General features: G+C 37.2%; 1 protein-coding gene across 2 annotated transcripts in view; it reads right to left on the bottom strand.

The window, feature by feature from the left end:
- rnf126 (ring finger protein 126) overlaps positions 1-20,097 on the bottom strand; it is a 117,967-nt gene that overhangs the window by 36,090 nt on the left and 61,780 nt on the right. For both annotated transcript variants that reach the window (XM_073068278.1, XM_073068277.1), the window contains exons 2-3: positions 3,654-3,715; positions 473-536 (exon numbers count right to left, since the gene is read on the bottom strand). In XM_073068278.1, the coding sequence (XP_072924379.1) occupies positions 473-536; positions 3,654-3,715 (126 nt within the window). The remainder of the gene's footprint in view (positions 1-472; positions 537-3,653; positions 3,716-20,097) is intronic.

The following is a 20,097-nucleotide window of genomic DNA, read 5'->3' as shown; positions in this document are numbered from 1 at the left end:
GCTCGTGTGTGTTCTATCCTGGCCCACCAGTGCAGAGGGCCCTCTCATCAATGAGGCCAAACAGTGCTGAATGCCCAAATTCCGTCAAAGCCCAAAGCCTTCTTTCCCCAAAATGCCGACGCTCTCTTTGAACAAAAGTTACTAACCAGATTTCAAAGCGCAGATCTCTACACAAGGGTCAGCCTATGATCAATTAAGCTTCTTACAGGAAATTCAATCGCCAAGTGTTTCCAAATAAGATCCACACAGTTGGCACTACTGCATTTTAAAAACAATTTTAAAACACATTTTAATGAATTCTATTGTATTTTCTAGAGTTAAACACAACAAACTGATAACATTGGACATTAAAAAAATAACTATTCATTGAAAATGTTGTTCTCTCAGAAACCAGAGTACATTCATTTGAACATTACTATGCATGGCAAGGTCATTAAATACACTTGAAACCCTGGAAAATCATGCTACCAACCTCAAATAACTGTCGAGCCTGGTCACTTGTGGAAGCTGTTGAATTCGAGCCATTTTCAGCATTTCTACAAGAATTCCAAATATTGCATAATTAACAATGTCATAAAGTATAGATGCCATAAGAATTTCCAACTAGCTATAATGCACAGCAAGACGGATGGCTTCATCTGCATCATTTGCTGTATTAAACCCAGCATCCATCTCAAAAGATAGATAAATATAGTAATACTATTCTACTTGGCTTCAAAACTTGCTAAGTGCTCCCTAATGGACCCTAATATACTGTGTATCTAATGCTATTGGATCCAAGGACACCTACATTTTTCTTTCGTATCTTTCCTTGGAACACTACAGACTGCTTACTCTAAACAGACGTTTACTTATCATTAATGGCTCATTTCATTAAATCACATATTAATAGAAGCAGCAATCAAACAAATGAACTAGCCTATTCTCAGCTGTATGCTGTTATTTAACAGGATAAAGCTTGGGTAAACCTTCAGTAAAGTACTTAATACCCCTTTCCTTATATCAATTCAGAGTAGACAACAGAAATTTAGTTTAGTTTTTTTAAAAACAGAATTAATTCTACCATGCTCCCTATAAACTTATTCTCCACTCATCAGGAAGCTGATTAGGTGGCAGCAGGATATCTGAAGTAGCTCTATAGAAGTCATTACAATAGAAACCAACATGGAGGGAAGAAAGAAAAATCAGTGATACACTTAAAAATCTTGTTGGTTTGGGTGCAGAATCACTATGTAGATATGAGGGGTACAGGTAGGGTAAATGCAACCTGGCTTTATTTGCAGAGTTTGGGTGAGACTAGAGGGCATGGGTTAAGGGTGAAAGGTGACAAGCTTAGGCGAACATGAGGGGAAGCTTCTTCAGTCAAGAGGGCTGTAAGAATGTGAAATGAGCTGCTAGAACGAGTGGTGCATGCGAGCTTGATTTTAGTGTTTAAGAGAAGTTTGGATAGGTACGTGGTTGGTAAGAGTATACAGGATTATGGTCCTGGTGCAGATTCATGGGAGTAGGCATTTTAAATAGTTTGGCATGGAGTAGATGGGCTGAAAGGCCTGTTTCGCTGCTGTGCGTTTCTGTGACTCTGAGTTCCTATTGTCAAATAACATTCAAAATTACATTGGAAGCTATGTACAACTAATCTTTTTCAAAACATACAACATCCTAAGCCAAATAACACAAATACAACAGCACAACAATTTCTATTCAGCCCTATTCTAACAAGTCCATGAGATAGCGGTTACTCTTTCCACCTCGCTTCATTACAAAGATAGAAAACTCGTGCTTGAATTAAAGTTAGATATGCAGTAGTAGCTTTCCACTTATTACCCCAAGGAGCCTCTCCTGTTTTTACAGGACTTTTACCCTGGGGTGAAGAAAAGACAAAACAAGTGGAAAATCAAACAACACATGAGACACTTTTAGATCTTACAACTCATTTCAATTCATAAGCTCTTAGTGACTGAACATTTTTTGTTCTCCAGGCACTTAGGCCATCAACTTGGTCATTCAGACACCAAGAATTAGCAGAGTTATTAATATACTATCACACATGAAAAATGTGCATCTTATTTATCCTGTTGAATTGTTCCTTCTGGAAATATTCATTTTCAATTCATCAGGACAGAAAAATTCTTATGTTATCTTTCAGGCTTTCAACTGCTTAGCATAATTTGCAGAGGGCATGTTAGATTAAGACGAATACTTAGTTTAAATGCATCAAATTACAATAACAAGATATAAAGATGGGATTAACACAGCCTACAAAAGAAATAACATATATCTTCATTCAATTTAGTATATTATATATTATGTATATTATATGTGGATACAGAGGCCAATTCTTTTGTGTGCCTAAATACAACATTGAAGAATATTCGGTAACAGAAAAGCACAATAAACAAGAACCACATTTATTCAGTCTAAGACTTTCAAAAGATATTGTAAATAAATAGTATCCTAATTCCAAATAATAATTCCGTTGTTATTAGAGGGGAAAGTTTGTTGATAAAAAAGCAGAGAGAAAGTAGAGGAGCCTGAAGATCTACAGTCAAAAATTCAGAAATAACTCCTTCCCTTCCACCTTCAGATTTCTGAGTGGTCAAACCTTGTAACTCCTTTTTTGGAACTATTTAATCATTTTTGTAATTTATGGTAATTTTAAGTCTTTGTTACTGCTGCTGCAAAACAACAAATTTTATGTTATATATCAATGCTACTAAATCTGATTCTGGAATAGAAGCATAAGGTATTCCTTAAAAGCTTGCATATTATCCAACTCATCTGGTTCCAACTTGTTTTAACCTATTCCAGCCATTGTCACCAACAAAGACCTCTTATTGGCTCTATACAATTATCATTTCTCAAATTTCCACCAAGCCCTCCCCTTCTCCACTGTTTCTTATCTACAGGTTGCTTCTCAGCGTATCACCCAAACCAACTTGAGTATGCATTCCTAAGTGGACGACACCTAATTCAACTTCTCCATCTCATCCACCTAATGTTCAAATGGTTTCACTAAATGAGCAGAAATTTTCCTAAATATTACACTAACTAAAGCCATCACAATTCCATTCCCCAGCCACAAATTTGACTTGATATAACATTAGACCACCTTCACATGTAGTATGTCTGACAGCTTTTTCTCAGCTCATTTGCTGCTTACACCCTTATGCACATCTTTGTTACTGCATGACTGGTTCATTTTAATTTTTCTCCATAAACTTGGTCATCCAAACATTTTAAATGCAAGTTCCTCTCTTGCTCAATTTTATTTGCAAGTTCTCCCTTTTAATCACAAATAGGAAGTGTTCTAGAAGATCCCCACAATTACAAAGCCAGTAATTAACATAGTACCTCAATAAAATACAATATTTTGCAGATATCTTGCTTATAATCATTTATGGGGCAGATGGGAAAATTACAAAGCAGGGTTTTCAAGTAAATTTAACTAAAATCCATAAATAGAAAGTGTTATATGACTAAATCTCTGTAGTCAATTTATAATTTTCCACATAATTCAAAATTATTATTCCAGATCAACACCCATTTTTGGGGGCTTTTGTTATGTCACAGAATTTCTTGTCCAATTATAAAAACATATTGAAAATTAAGAATAAAACTAATTGGAACATTTTTGAGCAACTATACTGTTTTACCTTGGTGTTTGTTCGAGTAATTCTTCTATAAAACCAGAGTCACATCTTGGACATGTGTATTCCTGGGGGCAGAACACAATAGCATCAGACTTATTACAAATAACATCATGAAATCATCAGCAGACAACTTCCTTCTGGTGCTACTCTTTAATTATGATAGATTAGGAAGTGAACAGATGATTGTTCAACGTGGTCATGATTTTATGGTGAATTTTTTTGCCGTCATCTCAAATACTATAATGGCAGCAAAATACAAATAAATAAACTGCTTTTAGAACAAAACTCAAGAGTGTCCATTCAGCTGGCAGCAAAATTTAATTACTTGTTTTTGAAAATAGTTTTCTTCGGGAAGGGTGGGAATCGTATTTTCAACATCCTCACCAAGCAACATAAAATGCTGTAAAGACTTTATACCAATTTTCCAACATTTTCAGATAACTAAATAATTTAGATGTGAATATAGTTTGTAATTTTATATAAGACACTTTTAGAATAATTCTCTATATTCTTTGCATATTAATTTAGATAAACAAATTATTCCTGCCAGGAGAGATAACAGATGGCATATGGTTTGCTGCTAGTATTCCAGAATGTTCAAACATAGCCACAGACTGAATTATCAACTTGCTAGTTAACCAATCTAAGATTAAATAGTTTTTTTTTGAGATTTATGAAATAATTTTTAATTATAACATTTTATCAACAAGCAGAGTTGGCTCAAAGTAATGGCTTAAAATTCACATGATTCTGCACTGTCATTTTTTCAACCTGAAGTAACAACAATCACTCCCTTTAGATTTGAGAAACTGCATTAAATTCATAGCACATTAATTAAAATTACAAAGTATATAATTAATACTCAACAATAAAAAATGTGATTGAGTAATATGCTTTAAACACAAAATCTCTTTAGCATAAAAAGCAAATCTGAGAATTAAATGCAAATGCAGAAAAAAATAGTAGTGATCTCAGAACATTGTCAGCAACATTTCAAAATTAGCAGACTTAAAGAAATCGTTCTCTTTCTTATATGCACCTTGAATAGATTTTTGTTTTTGAAGATATGGCGAAGTATAGTCACTTTAGCCTCTGTATGTCAATCACTCACTCCTTCCCTGTACATTAGAGTTACTGCACTATTTCCCGGTGATTTCACCTAGTCACTACATTTCTGTATATGTAACACTGCAAAAGTTTCCATCTATTGAAATAAATTATTTTCGCACTTAATCAATTAGAATCAAAATGCCACCATTCTATTCTTCAACAAACCACTCAAGGTAAATGTTATAGATGCAGAAAGTGCAATTGTTCATTGGATTGCAATGAAATTCAAACTCATGGAGAACCATTAAAACAATACAATTTGTCTCGTCTAACATAAAATGCACTAATCCAATAACCATAGTAAATCTGTCTCTTTCGCTAAATATTAACAGTAAATTTCTTACTGCCATTTATTTAAAGATCTTCTGAATTAAAACATTTAGCTGGTACAACTTATTATATTACAATTTCTGGAAAACCAAGACTTCTCAGCTAGAAATAACCCAGTGGCCAATTGGAGTTCGGAGGCAAAAAGCAAAGGTGACTTCATCCAGGTTGAGAAGGGAACTTTAAAAATCAACGCTTCATAGCTGGGTTTTTTTTCGGAGTTTCAACAGTGGTCAATCAGATTTTTGGGATTATTTAGCAAGGTGAAATAGAAACAAGGAAGGGCAAGCAGAGCAGCCATTATTGGAGTGCAACAATGTTAGAGTGGGGAAACTTTTGGATTTGGCTCAACAGGCTTGGCCGGTAACAGGCATGGGCAACGCAAATATCTGGTAAGCTTCTTCTTGTTCATTCAGTATACGATATAAAGTATATGATCTTGTAAAACAGTTATAGAGATTGGCAAGGATGACATTGTGGTTATTACAGAGTCATTGTTGAAAGATGATTGTAGTTGGGAGCCTAATATCCAAGGATATACAATCTATCAAAAGGACAGGCAGGTAGGCACAGGAGGAGGAGTGGTTCCACTGGTAAATAAAAATGAAATAAAATCTTTATAAAGAGGTGCCATAGGATCGGAAGATGCAGAATCCTTTTGGGTAGAGTTAAGAAACTGCAAGGGTAAGAGACCCTTATTGGAGTTACTTACAGGCCTCTGAACAGTAGCCAGGATGTGGTCTATAAATTACAGAAGATAGAAAAAACATGTCAAATAGGCAATGTTATGTTAGTCGGGGGGGGGGGGGGGGGGGGATTTCAATATGCAGATAGATTGGACAAATCAAGTTGATGCTGTACCCCAAGAGAAAGAATTTGTGGAATGCATCCAAGATGATGCAATTTTTGATTGAACCCACTAGGGGATCAACAATCTTGGATTGGGTATTGTGTAATGAACCAGGTATGATTAGGGAGTTTAATGTAAAGGAACCTGTAAGAAACAGTGATCATAATATTATATAATTCACCCTGCAGTTGTGAAAGTCAGAAGTGTCGGTACTACAGTGGAGTAATGGGAATTACAGAGGCATGAAAGGGGAGCTGGCCAAAGTTGATTGAAGGGTACACTGGCAGGGATGACAGCAGAGTTTCTGGGAACAATTTGGAAGGTGCAGGATAGATACATCCTAAATAAGAGAAAGTATTCTAAAGGTAGACTGACGTTACATTGCTGTAGCTGACAAGGGAAATTAAAGCAACACAGTGGCTATATAATATAGCAAAAAATTAGTAGGAAGTTAGAGGATTGGTTATTTTTAGAAACCAACAGAAGGCAACCAAAAAAAACCATTGGGGGGGGGGGGGAAAGAGTTGTAATATGAAGGTAAGCTAACCAATAATATCAAAAGTGATACCAAAGGCCTTTACAGATATACAAAGAGTAAAAGAGAGCTGATAAAAGAGCTGATATATAAAAGAGTAAAAGAGTAGATATTGGACAGCTGGAAGATGATGTTGGAGAGACAGTAACAGGGGACAAGGAAATGGCAGATGAGTTGAGTAAGTATTTTGCACCAGTCTCCACTGCATGCCAGAAGTTCAAAGATGTTGGGGGCAGAAGTGAATGCAGTTGCTATTACTAGGGAGATGGTGCTTGGGAAACTGAAAGGTCTGAAGGTAAATAAGTCACCTGGACCAGATGGACTATATCCCAGAGTTCCAAAAGAGGTTGCTGAAGTGATTGTGGAGATATTAGTAATGATCTTCCAAGAATCAATAGATTTTGGCATAGCTCCAGGTGACTGGAAAATTACAAATGTCACTCCACTCTTCAAGAAGGGAGGAAGGCAGAAGAAATGAAATTATAGGCCAGTTAGCCTGACCACGGTGGTTGGAAAGCTGTTGGGAGTCAATTGTTAAGGATGTGGTTTCAGGTTACTTTAAGGCACATGGCAAAGTAGGCCATGGTTTCCTTAAGGGAATATTTTGTCTGACAAATCTGTCGGAATTATTTGAAGAAATAACAAGCAGGATAGACAAAGGAGAATCGGCGGGCGTCATTCAATGTCTGTAGTGAGATGCTGAAGATGTTCTATAGGTCAGTTGTGGAGAGCGCCCTCTTCTTTGTGGTGGCGTGTTGGGGAGGAAGCATTAAGAAGAGGGACGCCTCACGTCTTAATAAGCTGGTAAGGAAGGCGGGCTCTGTCGTGGGCAAAGTACTGGAGAGTTTAACATCGGTAGCTGAGCGAAGGGCGCTGAGTAGGCTACGGTCAATTATGGAAAACTCTGAACATCCTCTACATAGCACCATCCAGAGACAGAGAAGCAGTTTCAGCGACAGGTTACTATCGATGCAATGCTCCTCAGACAGGATGAAGAGGTCAATACTCCCCAATGCCATTAGGCTTTACAATTCTACCGCCAGGACTTAAGAACTTTTTAAAAGCTATTATTAATGCTTTTTGAGATAGTGATTTAGATGCATATCATATTTTTTACTGAGTTAAGTATTGTATGTAATTAGTTTTGCTACAACAAGTGTATGGGACATTGGAAAAAAGTTGAATTTCCCCATGGGGATGAATAAAGTATCTATCTATCTATATACTTGGATTTTTCAGAAGGCCATTGACAAGGTGCCTCACATAGGCTGCTAAACAAGATAAGAGCCAAGGGTATCACAGAAAATATACCAAACATGGATAGAACATTGGCTGATACACAGGAGGCAAAGAGTGGGAATAAAAGGATCCTTTTTGGTTTGGCTGCCAGTGATTAGTGGTGATCCACAAAGGTCTGGGGTGGACTGCTTCTGTTTACGTTGTATGATTTGGATGAAATTGATGGCTTTGTGGCCAAGTTTGTTTAATGATGTGAAGATAAGCAAAGGGGTAGGTAGTGCTGAGGAAGCAGAGGCTGTAGAAGGATTTGGACAGATTAGGAGAATGGGCAAAGAAGTGGCAGATGGAATACAGTGTCAGGAAGTGTATGGTCATGCACTTTGGTATAAGAAATAAATGCATAGACTATTTTCTAAACTGAGAGAAATGTCAAAAATCTGAGGTGCAAAGGGATTTGAGAGTCCTTGTGCAGGATACCCTAAAAGGTTAATTTGTAGGTTGAATACAATGGATGGAAAATACAATATTAGCATTTATTGCAAGAGGATTAGAATATAAAAGCAAGGATGTAATGCTGAGACTGTACAAGGTTCTGGTAAGGTCTCAACTGGAGTATTGAGAGTAGCTTGGGGCCCATTCTTTAAGAAGGAATTCCGGGAATAAAAGGGTTATCACTTGAGCAGCAATTGCAAGCTCCAGGTCTGTACTCACTGGAATTTAGAAACATTATGCGGAGAAGGCACAAGAATTGGGTTGAGAGGGAAATGGATCAGCCATGATGAAATGGTGGAGAAGACTCAATGGGCCGGATGGCCTAATTGTACTCCTATGTCTTATGGTCCTATGGTGTACATAGACATCAAGAATGCAGTAGTTTGGAAAAAATAAAATATACAATTGGGGTATCTCTTGAATTGAATAATTTCAGGCAACCAGCCAAAGAAATCTGGCTGCAATTTTTTGGTTCAATTTGCTAATTTTTCTTTACTGTCTCCTGTTTTAAATAATTGCCACCTTAACAACTTTAAGCTAGAATACTGTTACGTATAGTATATTGCTTTCTCATTTTTATAGTTCTGCAAGGTCCTTGACCTGAAATATTGACCTGGTTTCTCTCTCCACAGCTGCTGCTTAATTTACTGTTTTCAGCATTTTCTAGCAACTGCAATCTCATCTCAGTCTTTGAGTTTACCTATCTTGTTTCTCACATATACCTATTTAGTTTACATTTGAAAGCATGAAAATCTCACATTCCATCTATTTGTTAAAGAAAAGCAGTCTCCCCTTATTTTCAAAGTTCAAAAGTTCAAAGTAAATTTATTATAGCTGGAAAAGTTTGTGAACCCTTTACAATTACCTGGTTTTCTGCATTAATTACTCATGAAATGTAGTCTGATCTTGACTCAAGTCACAATAATAGACAAACACGATCTGTCTAAGCTAATAACATACAAAGAATTGTCTAATTTCTTGTACATGAACCTCTGGGGGTAATGCCCTCTAGAAAAGCTATGTGGAGTCAGTGTTCCAATCAATGAGACACACAAAGTCAGGTTACTGACAGAGCCTGCTCTTCTCAAGAAAGACCACTTCATGTGTGCCATACCTCAATCAAAACAACTTTCAGAGGACGTTAGAAGAAGCATTATAGAGATGCATGAAGTTGGACAAGGCTAAAAGAGCATTTCTAAAGACTTGAGTGTTCATCAGTGCACAGTAAAGAGAAATTGTCTGCAAATGGAGGAAATTCAGTAATGTTGCTACTCTCCCTAGGAGTGGGCATCCTGCGAAGATCACACCAAGAGCACAATGTGCAGTGCTGAAGGAGGTGAAAAAGAACCCAGCAAAAGACTTGCAGAAATCTCTAGAGCTTGCTAAAGTCTCTGTTCACATGTCCACTTCTAGAAAAACTCTGAAGAATGGTGCTCATGGAAGGACACCATGGAGGCAATCACTACTCTCCAAAAGACATTGCTGCACATTTCAAGTTTGCAAAAGACCACTTGAATGTTCCACAACACTTCTGGGACAACATTCTATGGACAGATGAGACAAAAGTTGAATATCAGGCAGAAATGCACATTGCTATGTTTGGAAGAAAAAGGGCACTGCACAACAACACCAAAACGTTATCCCAACTGTGAAGCATGGTGGAAGGAGCATCGTGGTTTAGGCCTGATTTGCTGCCTCAGGGCCTGGCCAGCTTACAATCATTGAGGGAACAATTAATTCAAAATTGTATCAAGACATTTTACAGGAGAATGTCAAGGTGGCTGTCTGTCACCTGAAGCTTAATAGAAGTTGGATGATACAACAAGACAATGATTCAAAACACAAGAGTAAATTAACAGCGAAATGTTTTAAAAAGAAAAAAAATGCAATTTGGAATGGAGTCAGGACGTTAACCCAATTGAGATGGTGCGGCATGACCTGAAGAGGGCTGCTCATGGAAGGCATCCCAGAAATAATGATGAACTGAAACAGTTTTGAATGGAGGAATGGACTAAAATTTCACTTTGCCATTGTGCAACTCTGATCAGCAGCTACAGGAAACATTTGACGGAGGTTATTGCTGCTAAAGGAGGTACTACCATTTATTAAACAGAAGGATTCACATACTTTTTTCCAGCCTGGACTGTGAATGACTAAACAATGTGTTCAATAAAGACAGGAAAATAACAATGTGTGTTATTAGCTTAGGCAGATTGTGTTTGATTATTATTATGACTTAGATGAAGATCACACTACATTTTATGAGTAACTAATGCAGAAAAGCAGGTAATTGCAAAACAGTTCACAAACTCTTTCTTGCAACTGTATGTGTCGCCATATCTAATGCTGAGATTTGTTTTTGCAGGCATCCTCAGTAAATCCAAGAAACTTAATAAAATCAATGAAAGGCCACCTCCAGCAGGACCGACAAATAACCAATATGCAAAAGCAACAAACTATGCAAATACAAAATAAAAATAATACATGAATAAACAAGCAATAGATATTGAGAATAAGAGATGAAAAGACTTTGAAAGTGAGTCCATAGGTTGTAGGAACAATTCTGCGCTGGAGTGAGTCAGAGGAGTGAAGCTATCCCTATTGGTTCAAGGAGGAGTAATTAATACCGTCCTTGAACCTGGTGGTGTGAGTCCTGAGGCTCCTGTACCTTCTTGATGGCAGCAGGAAGAAAGGAGCATGTCCTGGGTTTTGAAAGTCCTTGATGACGGATGCTGATTTCCTGCGATAGGGTTCTATGTAGTAGATGTGCTCAATGGTGGGAGAGCATTAGGGTTAGAGTGATGGACTGGGCTGAACCACTACTTTTGGAGGACTTTACATTCCATTGTAGGACTTTCCATAGGCATTCCTTCTAGATTCTCCTCCCAGATTAACTTAGCAATCACTGTAGGTTTGGATGCTCTGTAACAGAAATATTCTATACATCTTGAACATATCCAACACAATTACCTCGATTTACTCATTAACAAATCAGGTGTTGCTGCCATCAATTTCAATAAAATTTGTCTTTAGAAATTGAATTTTTAATATTTGTAATGTCACTAGATAAGTGCTGCATAAAGTACACAAAACTGTGACATGCTTCAATCTCTTAAAACGCAGCTCATTTCATAGTCTACTGTTCTCTATCAGATTTCTTCTTCTTCAACCCTTTACCTCTTCTATTATGCCCCTGCTTCTTACTTCACCCACCCACACCTTTCACCTCATCTAATTTTACCTGTCACCTGCCATCTTGTACTCCTTCCCCTTCTCCATCTTCTTATTCTGGTTTCTATCCTGTTCTGAGGCTACCCTGTTTCTTCAGCAATTTGTGTGTTGCTCAACTATCTTTTGATTTGGTTTGTTACTTCCACCTGTCTAGATTCAAGGCATGTCACAATTTCACATGAAATAACATCTTGACACGTAATTACTTAAGCTATATATTTTTTCCAAATACTCTTCTCGGGCTTCCAGCTGGGTACAGGTATTGATTATAACCGACGTTTCGCTGACAAACTCTGCCACCTTCATCAGGGATGAGGCTGGTTTCATCTGTTGATAGCTGTACCTGGCTCAAAGTCCAAGAAAAGTTTATTTGTCATAAATGCCAGGAAAGTATTAGATCCTTTTTCCACTATATTTTTTCCTTGAATTCTTTTGTCATATTTGGTCCATCTGTGGAATTCTATTAGAGGAATCATTTTCCAATCCTTTAAACTTCTTGATTATAGTGCAAATTACAAACTTAATCAAATTAGATTACAATTTTTAACCATTAGTTAGTGCATGTAATAGCCTACATCAGAGGGCAAAAGAGTCAACCAGGTTAACATAGGTCTGGAGTCAAATAGACCAGTCATTTTATAAAGATTACCTTTTGCAATCACCAGTTGTTATTTCTCACTAGTTTTATGCCAACTTTAATTGGGCCATTTTTTTAAAAGTTAAAATAAACTGAGTTTCTCCAAACTGTCTGAATTTTCAACTTGTATTTTAGATAGTCTCACACAGCACATTCATGTTTTTGCAGTATCACCTTTTTGTAAAATTATATCCCAAACTGTACCAACTATTTCAAATGTTGTATTCATCATTTGCCACCAAATATCTTAATTCAGCATTCACAGACATCAGTTGAGAAGCAACACAAATACATTACCAATCCAATTCTCAACATGTCACAAATCAAAAAGATTTAATAAAAGTAACCTAACACTAGAAAACACAAAAATGATTCCTTCTTCTCCAGCCTTTGACCCTTCCCACCCACCTGGTTTCACCTATCACCTTGCAGTTAGCCTCCTTCCCCTCCCTCCACCTTCATATTCTGGCATTTTTCCCCTCCCTTCTCAGTCTTGAAGAAGGGTTTCAGCCCAAAATGTCAACTATCTATTCATTTCCATAGATGCTGCCTGACCTGCTGAATTCCTCCAGCGTTTTGTGTGTGTTGCTTTGGATTTCCAGCATCTGCAGACTTTCTCACGTTAATGAAAGCAGTACCTGGAACATCACTTCCTCCTCTGTTTAAGATAGACTAATCAATTCTAGTATGCCAAAGGGTATATAAGCATCATTATGCTTGCTAAAAACACAGACCAACTGACTGAAGCTAAATTCCATGTCTATATTCATGTTAAACATTTGAGCTAGCAATCTATATAATGTACAAAATCATTTAACTTATCAAAGTTCTGCAATGTGTTCATACCCAGATGTGATTAGTGATTAACCATTCACTAGTTGTCCAGGTGGCTTCACAGAAGTTCCATCCTAGTTGATGGCAGAGCAAAACAATATAAGCTAAGTTTGAAGCAATTGAGAGCATCTTTAGCTTATTTCCAAATGAATTACCTGTCATGATTACCTTAAGGTTTCTGCCAAAATAGATGCCCGAGTTCAATCAATTCATACTCATAGAAAGTCATCTTCCTGACATGTTAAATTTTTCCTTTTAAACTGTTTCCTGTTTATCGTCCAATTTTGTGTGGTTTTTAGGAATCAACTGGTTTAATTTTAGTTTGTGCTTTCTAATAAACAAGCTCTAAAAATATTTCATTGTGAGACCCATAGTTCTAGCAACACATCTTAACTTGGACAACTTATACAGACAATACAGAAAAGATCAAATTTACCAGATTTCAAATTGTTGTTCCAATTGAAATGAACACAAGAAAAAAAGCTTACATTGTCTTCATCATGCTCTGACTAAACAGTAATAACATTACACTTTGATATGGTGCAGTGTTTGAACAGTGTCCACATACGTCTGATAACTTTGAAATGACAATTCAAAAAGGAGATGTCTGCCAAAAATAAATTTAAAAACAGATCATTGCAAACATTCACTATATTTTGCTCCATCTATGTAAATTTTGAGCAACTAATATGGACATTAACAATAAAGTCTGATGTCCTTGCTGGCACCAGATTTTCTACTTTATTTGAATAAACAGCTAAAATACAAGACTGGAAGGAGTACAGAGCATTAGCTATTCTGAAAGTACTTTCCACTGTCAGCATAAAATCGTCTTCCAGAGCATAAACAATTTCCAAATTATCTATAGATTTTCACACCCACTAAAATGCGGATTGACCTTGCCCCAATTCAGTTCAGAGAGAACCACACACATAGTCAGAGAAGAAAATTAAATCCCAGCTGCCAACTCTTCACAAATCATCTTACCTCCCAGAAGTCCCTTCTGCATCATTTTTATAATGTTTTTTTAAATGGAAAACCTCACACTAGAGCAGGAGTTCCCAACCTGCAGTACATGGCATAAAATAGATTGGGAACCACTGAGCCAGAGGGAAGAAAACCATCAAAGAAAGATCTGATGAGCTCTTTCAACTAAAACTAAATAGGCCATGAAATGGTGAGTAACTTAATTAAGAAAGGTGATTTGCTGCAATATAATCACCCTAAGCAGAAATAACAGAAATTCAAACATAACATGAATCACAGCTAATAATACTACATTAAATTAGTTCATTACTAATCCAAGTATTCTATAACAGTCATTAAACTTAAAGTATATGATCTAAATTAATCAAAGAACTCCAACTGATTTCATACACCAAATACACCAGTTTAATAATACCAAGTTTTACTAGTTTCAAAGGAAAATGATAATGTCTCCATTGTACAAGGTTCATTGACTGATTAATGATTACTGAAAAACTATGTACTCGACTTTTCCTTTGATCCAAACCCTTGGGGTTGAAGTTTCAAACTCGAGTGACTGATATCCAGTATTTGCTTCTAGTGAATGACAGTATTTTAAGTATCTTGCTACAAAAAAAATCCACAGTATCAATTATTTTTAAAACTTTACTACCAATGTCTTGCCACACACTGATGGAGTGTCCACTGATTATTCCTGTTTTTGCTATTCTATATAGGTTCGTGTTAGCACGTGGCCAAGTGGTTAAGGCGTTTGTCTAGTGATCTGAAAGTCACTAGTTCGAGCCTTGGCTGAGGCTGCGTGTGTGTCCTTGAGCAAGGCACTTAACCACACATTGCTCTGCGATGACACCGGTGCCAAGCACTATGTGTCCTAATGCCCTTCCCTTGGACAACATTGGTGGCGTGGACAGGGGAGACTTGCAGCTTGGGAAACTGCCAGTCTTCTATAAAATAAAACCTTGCCGAGGTTTGCGCCCAGGAAACTTTCCAAGGCGTAAATCCATGGTCTATCAAGACTAACGAAGGCCTACATACATACTTGGGTTCCTAGATCATTAAGATATCCATTTTAAAATTCTCATCATGATTTTCAAACACAACTCTCCCTCCCCCCAAGTTTCTGCTACAATGGTAACTGAACTGTACCAGTGTCTTCCTCTCACCATGCAAAAATTGTTTTTGATAAAACTGCACAAATGACACAGGAACTTTAGAGTCATATTTGTGTGGGATACTGATAATTTAAAGGAAAAAGATCAGCAGGTGAGATTGCTTCAGTGTGGACAGAATTCAAATTAAGTTCCAGACTGAAAGATTTTAATGCACTATCTTCTACAGAGTAAAAAAAATACTCAACAGTTCAAAAAAATTTCAACCATGGCACACACACACAATGTATTAAGTACATTGGCACAACACACACAAAATGCTGGTGGAACACAGCAGGCCAGGCAGCATCTATAAGGAGAAGCACTGTCGACGTTTCGGGCCGAGACCCTACATTGGTGATGTTTTGACACCCTGTGAATGCTATTCTGCAAGTGAAAATAATGCTCACTGTTCCAGTCACAAGCTTTACTGTAAAAGCACAGTACAAATATATATTTCACAAAAGCAAAAGAACCATCCACATATAGACATAGTTTAAACAATAAAATACAATGAAATAATAGGATTTAAAGCTAATTGTCATACAAAGTGTATGGAATAAATACAAAAATATTCAAATTACATTTTCCAGAGTAAAAGTGATTTTAAGACGTCAGCAAGCATAATGCATGGACATTGCTACAGTATTAATATAATTAATTCACTTGGGGATAGAACATCATTTCGCCTACACCTGCAGCCTTGCCAATCAAGATATTTCACACCTACGACATCATTAACATAGTAATTCTGTATGTTTAAGCATAGTAATAAATTTTAAAAATCAAAATGTACAAAAACAAACTTAAATAAGATTACAATGCATGCTTATAGTTAGCTCTATAGGGAATAGAAATGCATGAAAATACAAATTTTAGGGCAATGTGGGAAAAATTGTTGCAGATGAAGGGCTCAACTGCTTTCAAAACAAGCTGACTTTTATTCTATGGATCAGAGATTTGTTGAACTAGTATAATTGGCTTGTGTCATTTGTTTTAGTGCTTTACATGAGCATCTTCCCATCCTACATTGTCAAAGACCAACTGCAGATACTTCCATTTGTTACTTCCTCACATCCCTCAAGGTTATGATCGTTAGAAGTGAAACCAAAGATGCATTGAAAGAAACTCTAATCAGCTCTGATTTGAATAGAATTTGTTTTCAAATGTGCAAGAAATGCACTGAAAGTAATTGCAAAGAACAAGAAGGCATTCAATGAACTGCAGCACACTACTGTCAGGAACAAAACACAGACTTGAACAAAAGCAACCAGGCCAAAAAGTCACATGCTATGAGCTGGCACTTTCCAGAGAGCAGCATGTAAACTCCCATGAGATCACCCGTGAATATTTCACAAGCACTACCTACAATACAAAAAAAGTTACTTTGCACACCTTTCTTAACCACACTTCCTTTCAAAGCTCATTACCACTTTATGAATATCAAAGGCCCACATAATAGTGTCTTATAACCAAATATTCTGCTCTCCACCATATTAGTAGAACTGTTTCAAGCTACCACACTTTTTACAAATATTATTTTTCCATCTAATTCAGAGATAGACCAGTGAGTTCAGTGGTGTCACAACAAACTTGCAGTCAACATCAGTAAGACCAAGATACTGATAGTGGACTTCAGAAAGGGTAAAATGAGGGAAAACACACCAGTCCTCATAGGGGGATCAGAAGTGGAGAGAGAGTGAGCAATTTCAAGTTGTTGGGTGTTAGAATCTCCAAGGACCCAACCTGGACTCAACATATGGATGCAGCTATAAAGAAAGCAAGAGAGTAGTTATATTTCATTAGGAGTTTGAGGAGATTTCGTATGTCACCCGAAATACTCTCAAATTTCTATAGATGTACTGTGCAGAGCATTCTAACCGGCTGCATCACCATCTGGTATGGGGGTGGGGGGGGGGGTTACTGCACGGGATTGAAGTAAGCTGCAGAGAGTTGTAAAATTAATCAGCTCCATCATGGCACTAGCCTCCGTAGTATCCAGGACATCTTCCAGGAGCGATGCCTCAAAAAGGTGGCATTCATCATTAAGGTTCCCCATCACCTCGGTCATGCATTGTTCTAGTCGTTACCATCAGGAAGGAGGTACAGGAGCACACTCAATGATCCATGAACAGCTTCTTCCCCTCTGAAATCCGATTTCTGAATGGCCATTGATTTTTTTGCACTACTTATTTAATTTACCTATTTGATACAAATATATGCTTACTGTAGTTCAGTGTCTTTTTCTCTATATTATCATGTATTACATTGTACTGCTGCCGCAAAGTTAACAAATTTATGCCAGTGATATTAAACCTGACTCTGATTCTGAGATCAGATGGGGCCCCAATATAACATTTAATCAGATTCCTTCCTTCTCCAATATATTATGCAGTACCATATTAAAATGCAAGCTTACAATAATTATTTACATTTCTGAAAATAAATTTCATCCCACTACCTAGAAAGTGAGACCAAGAAAGTTACCAGTAGAACCAGATTGATTTGAATATTTTAAGTCACTATTTGAAATGACTGCAGTGATTACTCGTTAGTCATCGAGACAGAACATTCCAGAAAGTAGAAAACAAGTGAAAATTCAAACTGAAATAGAAAAAAAAACTTTGGCAATGACTGTTCACTTCCAGGGTCAACAGTCACTTTATAAAAAAAGGTATTGATTTCAGTAATATGAAACATCATTTACAGCAAATTAGTTTCAGTTTTCAGTTGATGTCCTGTGTTGTGCCTTTTTACGTTTAACCAAGGACTGATTTTCATGATAGTTTCACACTAAGTATCACCCTCTCAGTCACAAAAGATTCTTTTAAACTCCTCTGGTTTTTCCAAGAACCCGAATGAAATGTTCATGTTTGCCTTTTGTAAGAAAAGATACAAATTAGTTAAGGAATTTACTTCTGCAGGTCCTAAATTGACTGCTACTTCCTTGATTTCGTTTCAGGAACACTAGGTGGCGTTTCAGTGAAGTTGTGAACACAGTCAGTTGCCAAATTCTGCTCCAACTAAATAGTGGCACAAATTTCCAAAAATAGAAAATAAAAATGTCTTTCCATACAAAATTCATACCAAAAAATGTCAACTTCACAGATAAAATGGTGCATTTGAGCCATAGATACAATACAAACAGACCTTTTGGTCCAAAGTTAACTCCAGCCATCAGAATCAGGTTTAATATCATGAAATTTGTTGTCTTTGTGGCAGCAGTACAATGCAATACATAATAGAAAAAATATGAATTATAGTAAATATACATATATTAATTAAACAGTTGAATTAAATAAACAGCACAAACATAGAACTAAAGAAGAAGTAAGGTAGTATTCTTGGGTTCAATGTCCATTCAGAAATTGGATGGCAGAGGGGAAGCTGTTCCTGAATCACTGAGTATGTACCACCTCCTTGATGGTAACAATGAGAACAAGGCATGACCTGGGTGATAGGGGTCCTTAATAATGACCCACATCCTCAACAACTCCCACTAGAAGCGACCACTCACCCATACATGGAGACAATTTGGACTGGTTAATTAAACTGCAAGCTTTGAAACAACGTGCTGCTGGTCTCCCCACTCATTGTTGAAGGAGGTGTGTGTGTGTGTGTGTGTGTGTGTGTGTGTGTGTGTGTGTGTGTGTGTGTGTGTGTGTGTGTGTGTGTGTGTGTGTGTGTGTGTGTGTGTGTGTGTGTGTGTGTGTGTGTGTGTGTGTGTGTGAGAGAGAGAGAGAGAGAAAGAGAAAGAGTGAGTGAGTGAGAGACAGAGAGACTGAGATGTCAAAGTGCTGGGATTGACAGTAGTTATTGATGGACTTTAGATCATCTCTCTTTGGGTGCTTTGCTTTTTGCATGGTGGGTGGGAGGGCTGATACTTTTGCTCCTGCTTGTGCATGGGGGGGGGGGGGGGGGAGGGGGGAGGAGTGGCTTTCGGGTTCTAATGTTTTCTGTCTTTCAGTCTGGTTTTTCTCCCCCGTTCCCGATCTGCGAAGAGTAAGAATTTCAGCTTGTATACATTCTCTGATATTAAATTGAACCATTAAACCTGAATATCTTTGGAATGTTGGTGAGAACCTGAGCATCCAAAGAAAATTCACCAGTCACAGGAAGTACATGCAAATTCCACACTGACAGTGCCCGAGGTCAAATCTGAACCTAAATTTCTGTCGCTGCAAAGCAGCAACCCTACTAACTGCACCACTATATCTATTCATGGTCTTTAGCATACACAAAAATTAATTGAATTCATGTGAAAATGTAATAAATTTACATGAAACCAATCCAAATTATCCAAACTTGTAATTCTGCTGAAAATATACACATACAACATGCAAATTTCATGCTTTAAGTTGATTGTAATTATAACTAAGGTAGTTTTATATTTAAAAAACATTTAAAGTTACAGCAAACTGAATCCACAAAATGCTGCTATTTCAATTATTTTCAAAATCATAACATAATTGAAGTGTTACAGCATAAAGTTGAGTTTGTGTCTACTTCTAATGGAGCAAGTAAAAACAAAATTAAACAAAAACTGGGGATCCAAAGGAACACACACAAAATGCTGAAGCAACCCAGCAGGTCAGGCAGCATCTACGGAAATGAATTGATGGTCGATATTTCAGGCCGAGACCTTCTTCAGAACTGAGAAGGGGTGAGATGCCAAAATAAAAAAGTGGAGGGGAAGGTGATAGGTGAAGTTAGGTGGGTGAGAAAGGTCAAGGGCTGGAGAAGAAAGAATCTAATAGGAGAGGAGAGTGGGAAGGAGGACGGGACCCGGGGGAAATAATAGGCAGGTGAGAAGTAAAAGGTCAGAATGGGAAATAGAGGAGGGGGCGGGGAAATTTGTTTACCAGTAAATACATTTTCCTATCTTTTATTCATTCAAGGGATGTGGATTTTGCAGGCTGAGCCATCATTTATTTTCACCATCCCTAATTGCCCTTAAGAAGGGATGATGAGCTTCCTTCTTGAACTGTTGTAGTTCTTGAGGTGTAGTAAATCAACAGGGTTTCGGCTCCATAGGCCAACTATACTTTTTTCCATAG

The sequence above is a fragment of the Hemitrygon akajei genome, chromosome 16 (genome assembly GCF_048418815.1).
Source record: "Hemitrygon akajei chromosome 16, sHemAka1.3, whole genome shotgun sequence".
NCBI lineage: Eukaryota > Metazoa > Chordata > Chondrichthyes > Myliobatiformes > Dasyatidae > Hemitrygon > Hemitrygon akajei.
This window is presented reverse-complemented; position numbering and strand designations above follow the sequence as displayed.